Source organism: Geotrypetes seraphini, chromosome 4, assembly GCF_902459505.1.
Source record: "Geotrypetes seraphini chromosome 4, aGeoSer1.1, whole genome shotgun sequence".
Classification (NCBI taxonomy): domain Eukaryota; kingdom Metazoa; phylum Chordata; class Amphibia; order Gymnophiona; family Dermophiidae; genus Geotrypetes; species Geotrypetes seraphini.
In genome coordinates, this window is record NC_047087.1 from 221,155,376 (window position 1) to 221,167,635 (window position 12,260).

Here is a 12,260-nt window from a genome sequence, read left to right on the forward strand (position 1 = left end):
CCCCCCTTGTTGTAAAATTAGGGCAGATGTACCTTATGCCTCCTCAAGTAGGTGTTAAGTACATCCACAGTAACTATAAAAGTAACAGCATACAGTAAGTACTGTATGCTAACTGCAATGTGGGGTCCATACACATTTGCCACCCATAACCCACCCAGTTCCTGCCCCCCTAACACAGAACGCAAATAATGGATGAATTACTACTACTTATTATTTCAATAGTGCTACTAGACGTAAAGCACAATACATTGGGCTCAACGCAATAACAAGCAACCCCCTCCCAAAACCTCCTTCAAAACACGCCAAAAAAAAAATCGAACCCTCCACATTCTGGGACAAAGCAGACCCCGCAATCACCAATATAGCCCCAAACAAATTCATAACACAATGGCATACTGTAAGCAAAACCATCCTGAATGAGCTAGCTCCTGAAAAATCAAAATCCAGAATCTGCAGACCGTCAGACAAATGGTTCGACACTGAACTTCTCCAACTAAAAAAGCTCTGTAGACAACTAGAAAGAGAATGGAAGAAAAAGAGCCTAGAACACACAAAAACAGCATGGAGAACTCAAATCAACCAATACAAGAACAAACTCAAGGAAAAACGGAAAGCCTACTACTCCAAAATGATAGGCACGGAAACCCTAGACACAAAAAAGCTATTCAATCTAGTAAAGAATCTCACCGACATCAAACCTCACCTAGCTACACAAGGAAACCACCCACCAACAGCTATCCAACTAGCAGATCATTTCAAAAATATGATCACCAAGATCAGAACCGCATTCAACAACTCACACCCACCTCGACAAGATAACAACAAACCCTTCAACAGGAGAAGCCATCGCCGCAGACAGAAGCTGGACAGTCTTCCCCGTATTACATTGGTCGGATATGAATCAACTGTACAAAAATACAGCCAAGCTTCTTGTGACCTAAATAACTGCCCCACCTACCTGTTATCAAACTCCTCCACCACATTCAGAGCCAACCTCATGCTATGGATTCAAACCACATTAACAGAAGGTCCAATCCCTAGTCTTAGGTCTACTGGACTATTGCAACTCCCTCTATCTACCTTGTCCTGCCAACATGATAAAACAACTTCAGACTATACAAAACACTGCCCTCAGACTGATCTAATCTCTGAGAAAATATGATCATATTACAACTGCCTTCCTAGACTCTCACTGGCTACCTATGCAAGCACGAATTCAATTCAAATTCTACTGTCTATTATTCAAAGCATTAAACGGCTCCGCCCTCCCCCCTATCTAAACAACCGCCTAAACCAGATCCTCACCTGAAGACAAAGAACTCCGAACCCTTTTGCCTTCCCTCCACTCAAGGGCACTCAGCGCAAAAAGATGTTTGATAACCTTCTGGCGACGCAAGCAGCAAAACTTAACCACTCCATCTCCAACCTGTTGACGGCAACGGGCGGTTTCAAAACTTTTCGAAAAGAAATCAAAACCCTACTTTTCAAAAAATTTATCCAGATATCTTAACCCAACCCTTCCCCATCCTCCTAGATAAATTCTCCCCCAAAACCTCCACTTAAATAATCTCTTCCTCCCCAAAACACCAACCAAGTATTCAGATCCCTGAAATGTAAAGTAATCTTATTTGTACTCTAACTGTAATCTATTTGTTATATCACACAGTAACGTACAGTCAATGTAATATCCAATTTGCAAGTTCTTCCAGAATTAATCCAGGTACCTCTCCTCCCTTGTAACCAAAAACAAAACAAAACCCAAAACTGTTGTAACTTCACTGGAAATGTCCAGTTAGCTCTTTTGTAATCCGCCTTGAACTGCAAGGTATAGGCGGAATGGAAGTCCCTAATGTAATGTAATGTAATTAAAACATTCAAGAGACAGTCCCAGCTCAGTAGAGCTTACAATCTAATCAAACAGACAAACAGGACAAGTAAGGGTTTAGGGAGTTTCTCAGGCATGGTTACTTTACAAGTGAGGAGGGGGGTGGGGGCTAGGCGTTAAATTAGCACATGCCAACTGTCAAACTACCACAGGAACAGTTTGCTAGAACAAACCAGAGGGCATAGACTTAAAGAGGCTTCCCCAGAAGCATCAAGTAGTGCTTGTGAGCCACTTGGATAAGAATGTAAAGGTAAGCCTCAGTCAGATTTGAATTACATTATGCATTAAACAGCACATGCTAATTTATGAGTTAACTGATTCCCATACAAGGGCTATATTCACTAAGAAAACTGATCGTCTACTGATCGGTTTGCTACCACTTAACTATCAAATTTCCATCCGACCTGATTCACTCACCTCCACCTGTGATCCGCTTCGAAACCGTGCATGCAAATTGGACAGTGATCCAATTCACTACCCAAAATTACGGATCCGACTGGGCTGGCCGCTCAACCCAAGAAGCGACTGCTGGAGACCAGTCAAAAACATCTTTTTGACTCTCCAGCTCCATAGAAGCCCTGCTCTGCCCCATGTCTCCTGCCTGCTCGCCCCGATCTTCCAGCCCTGCTTTCTGCCGCCTTCCTTGCAGTGCGAGCCTGCGGGTTTAAAGCGGTGCTGCACGCCGCAGTGCAGCCCCACTTTAAACCTGCGGGCTTGCACTACACGGAAGGCGGCAGAAAGCAGGAGAGTTTGGGCGGCAAGATTGCCTGGAAGGAGGGAGCAGGAGAGCCAGCCCGCACGAAGGAAAAGTTTTTTTGTTTTTTTTTAAGTCACGGCTGCTCACCCCAACACCCTCCCCCCTCGGGTACTAAAAGTTGGGAGCAGGAGGGATGCTCAGTCCCTCCTGTTCCTTAGGCCTCCCTCCTGCCAGCATGGCCCACCCCAGACTGGGCCACCACACCCGACTGGTCCACCCATGGTCGGGCTGGGCTTGGCAGGGCCGGCCAGAGCCACCCCCCTCCCTCCCCATACCTTTAAAAATGTTGGGAGCAGGAGGGGTGCTCGGTCCCTCCTGCTCCTAGGCCTCCTAACCAGCCCAGCCCACCCCAGGTCGGGCCAGGCTGTCTGGCCCGGCCCGGCCTGTTAAATTGTTGGGAGCAGGAGGGGTGCCCGGTCCCTCCTGCTCCTTGGGAAAGGCTCCCCAACATCTTCGGGAGCAGGAGGGGTGCCCGGACCCTCCTCCTGCTCCTACGCACCGGCAAAATCTTCAGAGGAGGCAAACTGGCTCCCAGGGGAATGATCCCCGAGCCCAGAAGAAAATACAGCAGGATGGCTCTCTAGGTCCACCCAAAGGCTTGCCCTGCAGAGCTGCAGACTGACACAGCAGGTCAGCATCCTTTCCCAGGCAGAGAATCCCCAAGAATGGGGTCTCAGGGCACCAATGCCTCAGAAAAAAAATTGAACATCAAACACAAGAAAGCAAAAAAAAAACAAACCCTAAAAACAAAAACTAAGCACAGTAGATCAGACCCCTCTGTACAGTTTGTTTGCAGACAAAAAAACTGGGCTGTGGACTGGAACTTCACCTCTATAGAGAAGGTGCTCAAAATTGTAAGTACTTCCTCAATGCAAGCCAGTTCACAGAAAGGGATAAATCACAACATGTAAAGAATTCGGAGTACATGTAACTGAATATGGTTTAAGTTTGTGTATGCTGTTTAAAATTTACCAAGGCAAAACACCACTTTATATGTCTTTTTTATCATGCTACTCTGAAGCAAGATTGCTCTGCTAAAGGCAAAACTCTCTATTTTGATTTCCAGAGGCAAGTGGAATGACATATACAAGATTAGATTGGTCACTTCCACAGTTGCATATCAAGCTGCAAAATCTTGGAAAAATTTGCCAGATCATGTAACTTCAGTGAGTAATTATAAAAGTTTTAAAAGGGTTCTGAAGACATTTGTTTAGTGAATATGTGTTAAAGGAATGGTGAATTTAATGTGGATTTTTAATTTTGTAATTCTGGATATTGTCTCCATTTCTTATCATTTGTAAATCACAATAAACTTTGCTAAGGTATTTGTGATATATAAATAAATGTTGCATTATACTATATTATATTCAGGTCCTCTCAGTATTTCCCTATCCCCAGAGGGCTTACAGTTTAATGAGGCAACAGAGGGTTAAGCGACTTGCTCAAGATCCCAAGGAGATGTAGTAGTATTTGAATTGGGCATTGTTGAATGTCAAGCCCAGTGCTCTAAACACCAAGAAACTCCTTTCTAACTTGATGGAATGAGTGCTGCTGCCTTTTTGTTTTGAATTTCATTTGCAAGAAAATAATCACAGTCAACTTTAACTACATCACGATTCCCAAAACCTCAAATTCCACCAAAAAACGTTCACAAGAAATTCTTAAGATCTTGGTACAAGAAGTTTAATGTTAACCCCAATGAGAGTTTTCACACCCAGAATGTTTAAATAAATACAGCACATGAGCATGACTCCCCCTCCCCCGGAAACTGCATCCCATTAGTTTTGATTTCTGAAGAACACTAAAATTACATAGCTTTTGATATTATGGAAGAACATCAGAGTACTGTAATACATTTAAAATGCAGGGTAGTAGCATCTATTTACAAAGCAAGTCACTGTACTGAGTCAAGGGACCCTCTGGATGAACTGATCAAACCCCCGCCCACCCAAAAAAAAAAAAAAGACAGACAGACAGACCATGGAAAGTAAATTAGATTCCTTAAATAATTCAGGTTTAAGAAAAGCAGGCTGGCTGACTGTCGCATCTGTCTTACATTTTTTTAATTGGCAAGTTCAATTTTAGAGGAGTTATTGAATTTAGTATCTGTATTTTTTTTTTAAGTTTCAAGTGGAGAAATGTTTTTCCTTAAGTTCCTTAAGAGACTTTACTTGCTAGATTTTGCAAAGCACAGGTGGTGCTACTATTAAAACCATTTTTTGGAAAAAAAAACTTTGACACTAGCAAAAATGTATATATTTTTCCATTACCATCTTCCCTCCAAGATCTTTTTTTCTCTTGTTTTCTCCCTCCTTTACTCAGGTTGTAATTACTGTACACCACATCGACACTACCCTTGAAATGCAGTATATCAAACCATAATAAAACTTGGAAACTTGGTAAAACTATAGAAGCTAGGGTTAAATGGCTATATACAGTATATCTATATGGAGAAATATATAGTATATGGTTTTTCTTTCCTTGTTTCTTGGGGGGGGGTCTCATTTTGTTTATTTTTATCATTTTGCCTTGGTTTAAGTGAGGGTTTGTTTATTTTGCTCTTCCCTAACTTCATTCTTCCTTTTCCATTCTGTTTCTTGCCTGTATCCTTCCCCAACAAATCCATTCTGGGCACTAATTACTAGTTGCAGAACTGTGGAAAGCAGGAAGAACAATATCTGCAGCCCCAAAGCTATAATAGGGGCTAACAAATGAGGAAAAACTATGCTTTTTGTATCGAAGAGAAAGACCATACTGCAGAAAATGTGTGCTGAATGAAAAAAAGATTATATTCCATGCTCTCACCTGATACAATGGTCACAGGACCCCGGATCTCTGTCAGTTTCTGCTTAGTGAAGTTCCGAATCAGACACTTTATCAGTGTGCTCTTTCCAACTTTTGGGGGGCCTACAACCACAACTACTACTGGAGGTGGTTCCAAGGGTGTGCGATCCACCACTGGAATGTGATGCTTTTTGGTCTTCAAATCTTGAGTCCTGTTGAAGAAATCGACATAAAATTATGACATTTTTAAAAAAATCACTACCCAAGTACAAAATTCTATTAATGAACACCTCTCATTTCCAGTGGATTAGCTGTACAATGAAGTTGCTGGTTTTAACTTTTTTCATTTTGGGGCCCTGAACACTCTTGAATAAAGTTGCTCCAGTATTTCTCACTCTACATCTTCATTCTTTTAGATTATTCATGGTTGCTGACCCCTAGTGGTCCCACCCCCCCTCTACACATGTCCAGATCCAGATGTGCCTTCAAGACAGAGTTGACGCCTGGCAACCACACAATAAGGTACCCTCTTCCTCCCCCCTTGTGGATTTCTTGACATGATACAAGAGTGGTTTGCCTTTGCTTTCTCCTAAGGCATGGAGGGTCAAGTGACTTGCTCAAGACCACAGGGAGCTACTGTGCGATTTGAACTTCAGGTCCCCAACCTGCTGCTCTAAGAATTTGGCTACTCCTCCGCTACAGAATGACACAGGGGCAAATTTTTCCCCCTCCCCGCAAGTTTTGTCGCTGTCCCTGTCCCATTCCTTTAAGCTCAGCCTTAACTGCACAAACCTCAAACACTTATGTTTGAGGCTTGTGCGGATGAGGAAAGAGCTTGCAGGAATGGGGCAGGGGCAGGAAAAGAATTTGCTGTGATAGGAAAATTAGTTCCTGCGGGGATGGGGAAAAATTTGTCCCCATGTCATTCTCTATCCTCTGCTCTCTCACTGATATACTATAATATTATTCTGATTTTATTTGATGGGCTTGAAATGAAGTGCATTAAATAACAGTAATAATAATGTAATCTGTGAGCCACTTTTGTATCCTGCAGGAAACCCCTAAACTGAGTCTTATTCCTGTCTACTACTGAAGCCTTCAGTTGCCAGTCCAGTAGCCCCACTCCCTCCCAGCTTTTATCATCTGGGAAGCCATTTAAACAACATTTCCAATCCAGAGCAGATGGTCCTTTTATTCTTTAGGGATAGTTGGTAGGTGGCAGCATTTGTATAAATGATACTATGGGATGGGTTGATTTTTGATATATTAATTGGGCTCAGAACCTGATTTTATTGTTACCAAGGGATAAAGCAAATTACAACAAGAGAAGTTGATGAGATCACAATCAGGCTTGTAAGAAGGAAACTGTTAATTGTATGCTTATATGAACTATTTAAGGGGGTCTTTTACTAAGGCTGCTAGCCGATTTAGTGCACGCTAAATGTTAACACGCCCATTCTATTCTATGGATGTGTTAGCATTTAGCACGCGCTAATTTAGCGAGTGCTAAATCGGCTAGGCCACCTTAGTAAAACACCCCCTCAGTTAAGTAAGTTTTATACTTACTCTTGTCAACCACTTCAGGCCCTAGGTTGAAACTGGGAAGGGAAATGACAGCAGATAAAGGCCAAATGGCCCATCCAGTCTGCCTATCCGCTGCATCTATTATCTCCTCCTCTCCCTATAAGATTCCATGTGCCTGTCCCATGCTTTCTTGAATTCAAAGGTCTATCTCCACCACCTCAACCAGGAGACTATTCCATGCATCTACCACCCTTTCTGTAAAAAAGTATTTCCTTAAAGTACTCCTAAACCTATCACCTCTCAGCTTCATCCTATGCTCTCTCACTCTAGAGTTTCCTTTCAATTGAAAGAGACTCGCCTCATGGGTATTTATGCCATGTAGGCATTTAAAAATTATCCTATCTCCCTTCTCCCGCCTTTCCTCCAAAGTATATATAGTGAGATCTTTAAGTCTGTCATTGTATGCCTTACGGCATAGACCACTGACCATTTTAGTAGCCTTCCTCTAGACCAGGGATCTCAAAGTCCCTCCTTGAGGGCCGCAATCCAGTCGGGTTTTCAGAATTTCCACAATGAATATGCATGAGATCTATGTGCATGCACTGCTTTCAATGCATATTCATTGGGGAAATCCTGAAAACCCGATTGGATTGTGGCCCTCAAGGAGGGACTTTGAGATCCTTGCTCTAGACTGACTCTATCCTGTTTATATCTTTTTGAAGTATAGTCTCCAAAATCAGGGACGCCATCAGAAATTTCTGGGCCCCTTACTGAGCAATCCTATTGGGCCCCTACACGCACCCCTTCCCCCCCTGACCTCCCCTTCTTCCATGGGCCGAATACACACATACTTTTCTCTGTCGCCACACTCTTTGACCAAAAGATTTGTAAGCCTGCAACCACGTCAAGGTAGACTCTTTCAGCAGGGCCCTAACCTAACCTAAACTAAACCTATCTATTCTAAACTAACATATGTCTAATACTGAACTAATAACAAATTAACAAACATCTGCATAATAAATAACTAATAAATAATAGTGCTAGTAGCTATAATTCACTTTTGAATGCAAAATCTCAGTTAAGGATTTCTTTTGACCTTTGTAGTAGAGAGTTGCGCGGGGACAGAACTCCCACCCGTCCCCGCCAAAGTCCCACCCGTCCCCGTGAGGACTCCCACCCGTCCCCGCGAGGAATCCCCTACGTCCCCGCGAGGAATCCCCTACGTACCCATGAGGAATCCCCTACGTCCCTGCCCGTCCCTATAAAATTACAGAAATAGTTATTTCATTTAATCATGCTACTGAATTAAAGGCTCTGGTAGAAACACATTTAAAAATAAGCAAAAAGACTTTATTAATTTGGAAATATTAATTGGGAAGAATACATACTTTGTAAACGGGTTTCTACCAGAGCCTTTAATGTTTATAAATTTTTATCAACACAACTAATATACTACTTTATCCTGAAGCAAAAAAAAAAAAAAAAAGAATTTTTTTCCTACCTGTTGCCTGGTTTCTGCTTTCCTCATGTTCTCATTTAATTCCTTCCATCCACTGTCTCTCTTCTTTCTGCGTCTTCCATTTGCTCTGTTACTGTGCCTCTCCCTTTCTCCCCCCCCCCCAAATTGGTCTGGCACCCATCTTCTTCCCTCCGCTCCCCCCATAGTCTGGCATCTCTGTCTTCTTCCCTGCCAGTGTCTTCTTCCCACTCTCTCTTCCCCATTTTCTTTCAGCGTCCTTCTCCCCCTCCATCTTCTCCATGTCCTGTCAGCATCCTTCTCCCCCCTCTGTCTTCCACATTTGCTTTCAGTGTCCTTCTCCCCCCTGTCTTCCCCATGTCCTTTCAGGGTCCTTCTCCCCCCTCTGTCTTCCCCATGTGCTTTCAGCGTCCTTCTCCCCCCTCCCGACTTCCTCATGCCCTTTCAGCGTCCTTCTCCCCCCATCTTCCCATGTCCTTTCAGCTTCCTTCTCCACCCCTTTGTCTTCCTCATGTCCTTTCAGGATCCTTCTCCCCCTTCTGTCTTCCCCAGTGCTTTCAGCGGCCTTCTCCCCCCTCAGTTTTATCCATTTCCCTTAAGCGTCTTTTCTTCTCCACTCCACCTTTCCTCCCTTTCTCCCTCCCTGCCCCTTACCTTTGTGGTGCTTCCCCACCCGACCGACAATAGAACAGGCCCGGTCGGACAAACCTCCCTGTCCTGTAGCCGTGAATCTAAATTATCTTCTTACAGCAGCTGGAGTATTGAAGCTGCTGTAAGAAGGTAATTTAGATTCGCTGCTACAGGGCAGGGAGGTTTGTCGGCCGGGCCTGTTGTCGGTCGGTCGGGGGAAGCGCCACAAGGCTAAGGGGACCTGACCGGCTGTGCACACTCCCCCCCATGGCTGCACCGGGGCAGACCGCCACCCCCCTTCGGTACACGACTGCCTTTTCCCTACCTGCCCTGCCGCAAGCAGCTGACCGGAAGTATTCCCGATGTCAGCGCTGACGTCGGAGGAAGGGAGGGCTTTGCTTAAACCCTCCCTCCGACGTCAGCGCTGACATTGGGAAGACTTCCGTTCGGCTGTGTGCTGCGGTAGGGCAGGTAAGGAAAAGGAGAGGAGACTATGCTTGCGACCCTGGGGGAGCCCGGGCCCCCTGTCAGCTCCGGGCCCCTGAATGCAGGACTGGTAGTACTGCCCTGATGGCGGCCCTGTCCAAAATTACCATACCATACAGTTTCTTATACCCCGCAGATTTTCAATTAGGATTTATCGTGGTTTACAATTAAGACAATGAGTAGTAGTTCATGGGCTACATTAGGAGTTTAGGAGACATGAGCTATCTGGCACCCCTTCCTCATGTGCAACCCCTTCATGTGATACTCCCAATTCAAACCCTCTTCCTGTAGTAAGCCAGTTGTGGACTTCTGATCCATAGCAGAAGCCCCCTCTAAAGTACCTCCCCCCACCAGGAAATACTCCAGACTTATGAGAAACAGTAGCAGCAGCAATGCAACCTCTTTAATTACAAACCAAAATCTTCCTAAATCCTAGCACCACTTTAAATCAACCAGTATAAATACAACTCCCTAGTGTTTTCTTTTAGCTTTGGAATTCACTGGTCAGTGGTTTAAATTTACCCCCAAAAAATTCTGTTATTTGATATTGTTTAATAAAACATTCCCAAGCTGTAGAATCATTGACCACTAGCAGTCCACACACTATTCCTCTCCCTGTACCACTAAACCCAAAGAATATTTCCTACCTATGGAAGGTCCTGGCCATGCGTACAGCAGACTGAACCGCAAATGCTTTGGGGTTTCGCTTCCGTGCATCCTCCTCATCTTCCAGTCCCAGGTTCTTTTGGTGACGTTTCTGTTTTTTATCAGCCTTTGGCCCACTGTGCTTCTTTCGATGCTTTCTTTTGTCTTTTTCCTCCATAGTTTTTGTGTTTGTTTTTTTCAGTTTGCTAACATATATACCTGCTATAAAGAAAAAAAAGCAATTTGTATGAGCATTTTGTTATATTACCTTAAAAACCAAACACTGTATGATTACATTCTGTTTGCTCATTGCCCGGCATCAGCAACCTATGGAAAACATGATGGAAATGTGTTATAAATTTAAAAAAAAAAAAGATAACTGATTTTAAAAAGCCTATAGGGCAATTCTATAACTTGATGCCTCAATTAAGGCGTCATAATGGTGAACACTGAGTTGCAACTCTATAAAGACTTCAGGGTGTGCCTAAGCTATTGCAGATTACTAGTGTAAAGTGCATTGGCCCGCTAAAAGTTACCTCAAAAATTGCTTGACTTGATGAAAATGCATGACATCAAGTCATCATTTCTAAATAAATATGCTAATTATTAGAAGGAAAAGGATCTCAGACATCCAAACCACAGACACAATACAAGTCTGTTGGTTATGGCTTTGGCGGTATATAAGAATAAAATTATTATTATTATTATCATTGGAAGATGGTATCTTTCATTGATCCACAAACACCTTCTTTTTTAATTCTAATTTTTCAGTTATTATGGTGATATCTATTTTATCAATTTTTTTAAAATTTAAAGCTTTTGTTTGAAATTCGTTATGGGCGAATCTCCAGTGACGATTTCTAGTTAGTGAAGGGATAGGCAGAGTTCGATAACGAGAGTAGGAGTTTAATGTCACTGGAGCTTGGTGGGGTTAGTGAGTTGCTTTTGTGCAGTGGTTGGTGAAGTGTGTCGAGTGTCTAGGTGATGTGTGCAGCCACGAACTTGCTGCTGCTCTCTCTAACGTCACTTTATAGGCACAGGTCCCGGAAGTGATATCAGAGAGAGTGCTGAAGCCAACCCGGGCAGTAACCTTGTGGCTTCTTGTGCTGAAGTTTAAAAGCTACAGGGGAAGGGACACACGTGGAAGGGGTGCAAGCACCACAAGGAAGATCGTACCCCCCTCCCCATTGGGTGAACCCAAAGACCAGCCGCAAGGTAACTGCAGGTCTCCATATGCTGCCTAACAAATTCCTCCAGTAAATCGAAATTGAAGATCCTACTATCTGAAACACTTTTTTTTTTGTCACATACTACCTTTATAGAAAAGACAGCCTGTAGCTTTGCACAAGTCTAATGTCTCCCTGCAGTTGTCAGGGAGATTTAAGTCCAGGATGAGTGGAATATTGTGTTTTGTGATTAACTTGTTGCTGGCAATAAGAAGAAATATGTATCAAAGAAGCTCTAGTCTAAAGAATAGGGTGAATTACCTTGGTAGTACGAATACAAGCTCTTTTAAAATATTATATAGCACACTTCCTGACCCCAAAACTAACTGGAAACAAAGAGCTCCCTCCTCCCCTCCGAAATCTCTGTTTATACTCACAAAAAGAGGGAAGATGTATATTCACTACCCAGACAGCCTCTTTCTCTCCTCTTTCCAATCTAGCAACGTTTTTTTCTTACCGCTACCGAAAGCAGCACATGTGCTGCAGCTATACTCACAACCGGAAGTTCTATCCCGGCTAGAGACAGTGCGTTGCAAGCCTCAGTCCCAGTAATCTGCTATCTTTCAGTCCAGCCTCATTCTAGTGCTCCAATAGCCTTACCTTGTTTAAACCAAGCCTCATGCTAGTGCTCCAATTGCTTTTCTCAGTGATTTTTCAAGCCTCATTTTTGGTGCTCCAGTAGCTTCTCTTAGTGAAACCCAAAACTATTCAGGTGCTCCAATAGTCTCTCTCAGTGCGTTCCAAGCCTCACTCTAGCATCATCATCGCCTTTCTGCAATTTTCTGGAGCCCAGTAAGTAGCGTGTCTCATGGTGCCAGAAAAGCACCACCCTTCGGGGAAAAGAAA

General features: G+C 43.5%; 1 protein-coding gene across 4 annotated transcripts in view; it reads right to left on the bottom strand.

Moving 5' to 3' along the window:
* Positions 1 to 12,223, bottom strand: part of BMS1 (BMS1 ribosome biogenesis factor) — a 95,918-nt gene extending 83,695 nt beyond the window's left edge. For 2 of the 4 annotated variants that reach the window (XM_033942275.1, XM_033942271.1), the window contains exons 1-3: positions 11,792 to 11,941; positions 10,191 to 10,410; positions 5,448 to 5,638 (exon numbers count right to left, since the gene is read on the bottom strand). In XM_033942275.1, coding sequence (XP_033798166.1) covers positions 5,448 to 5,638; positions 10,191 to 10,366 — 367 coding nt within the window. In that variant the 5' untranslated portion in view covers positions 10,367 to 10,410; positions 11,792 to 11,941. Of the gene's footprint in view, positions 1 to 5,447; positions 5,639 to 10,190; positions 10,411 to 11,791; positions 11,942 to 12,014 lie in introns of those variants that run through there. The other 2 variants (XM_033942274.1, XM_033942273.1) reach the window with 2 other exon arrangements.
* Positions 12,224 to 12,260: the final 37 nt, after the last annotated feature.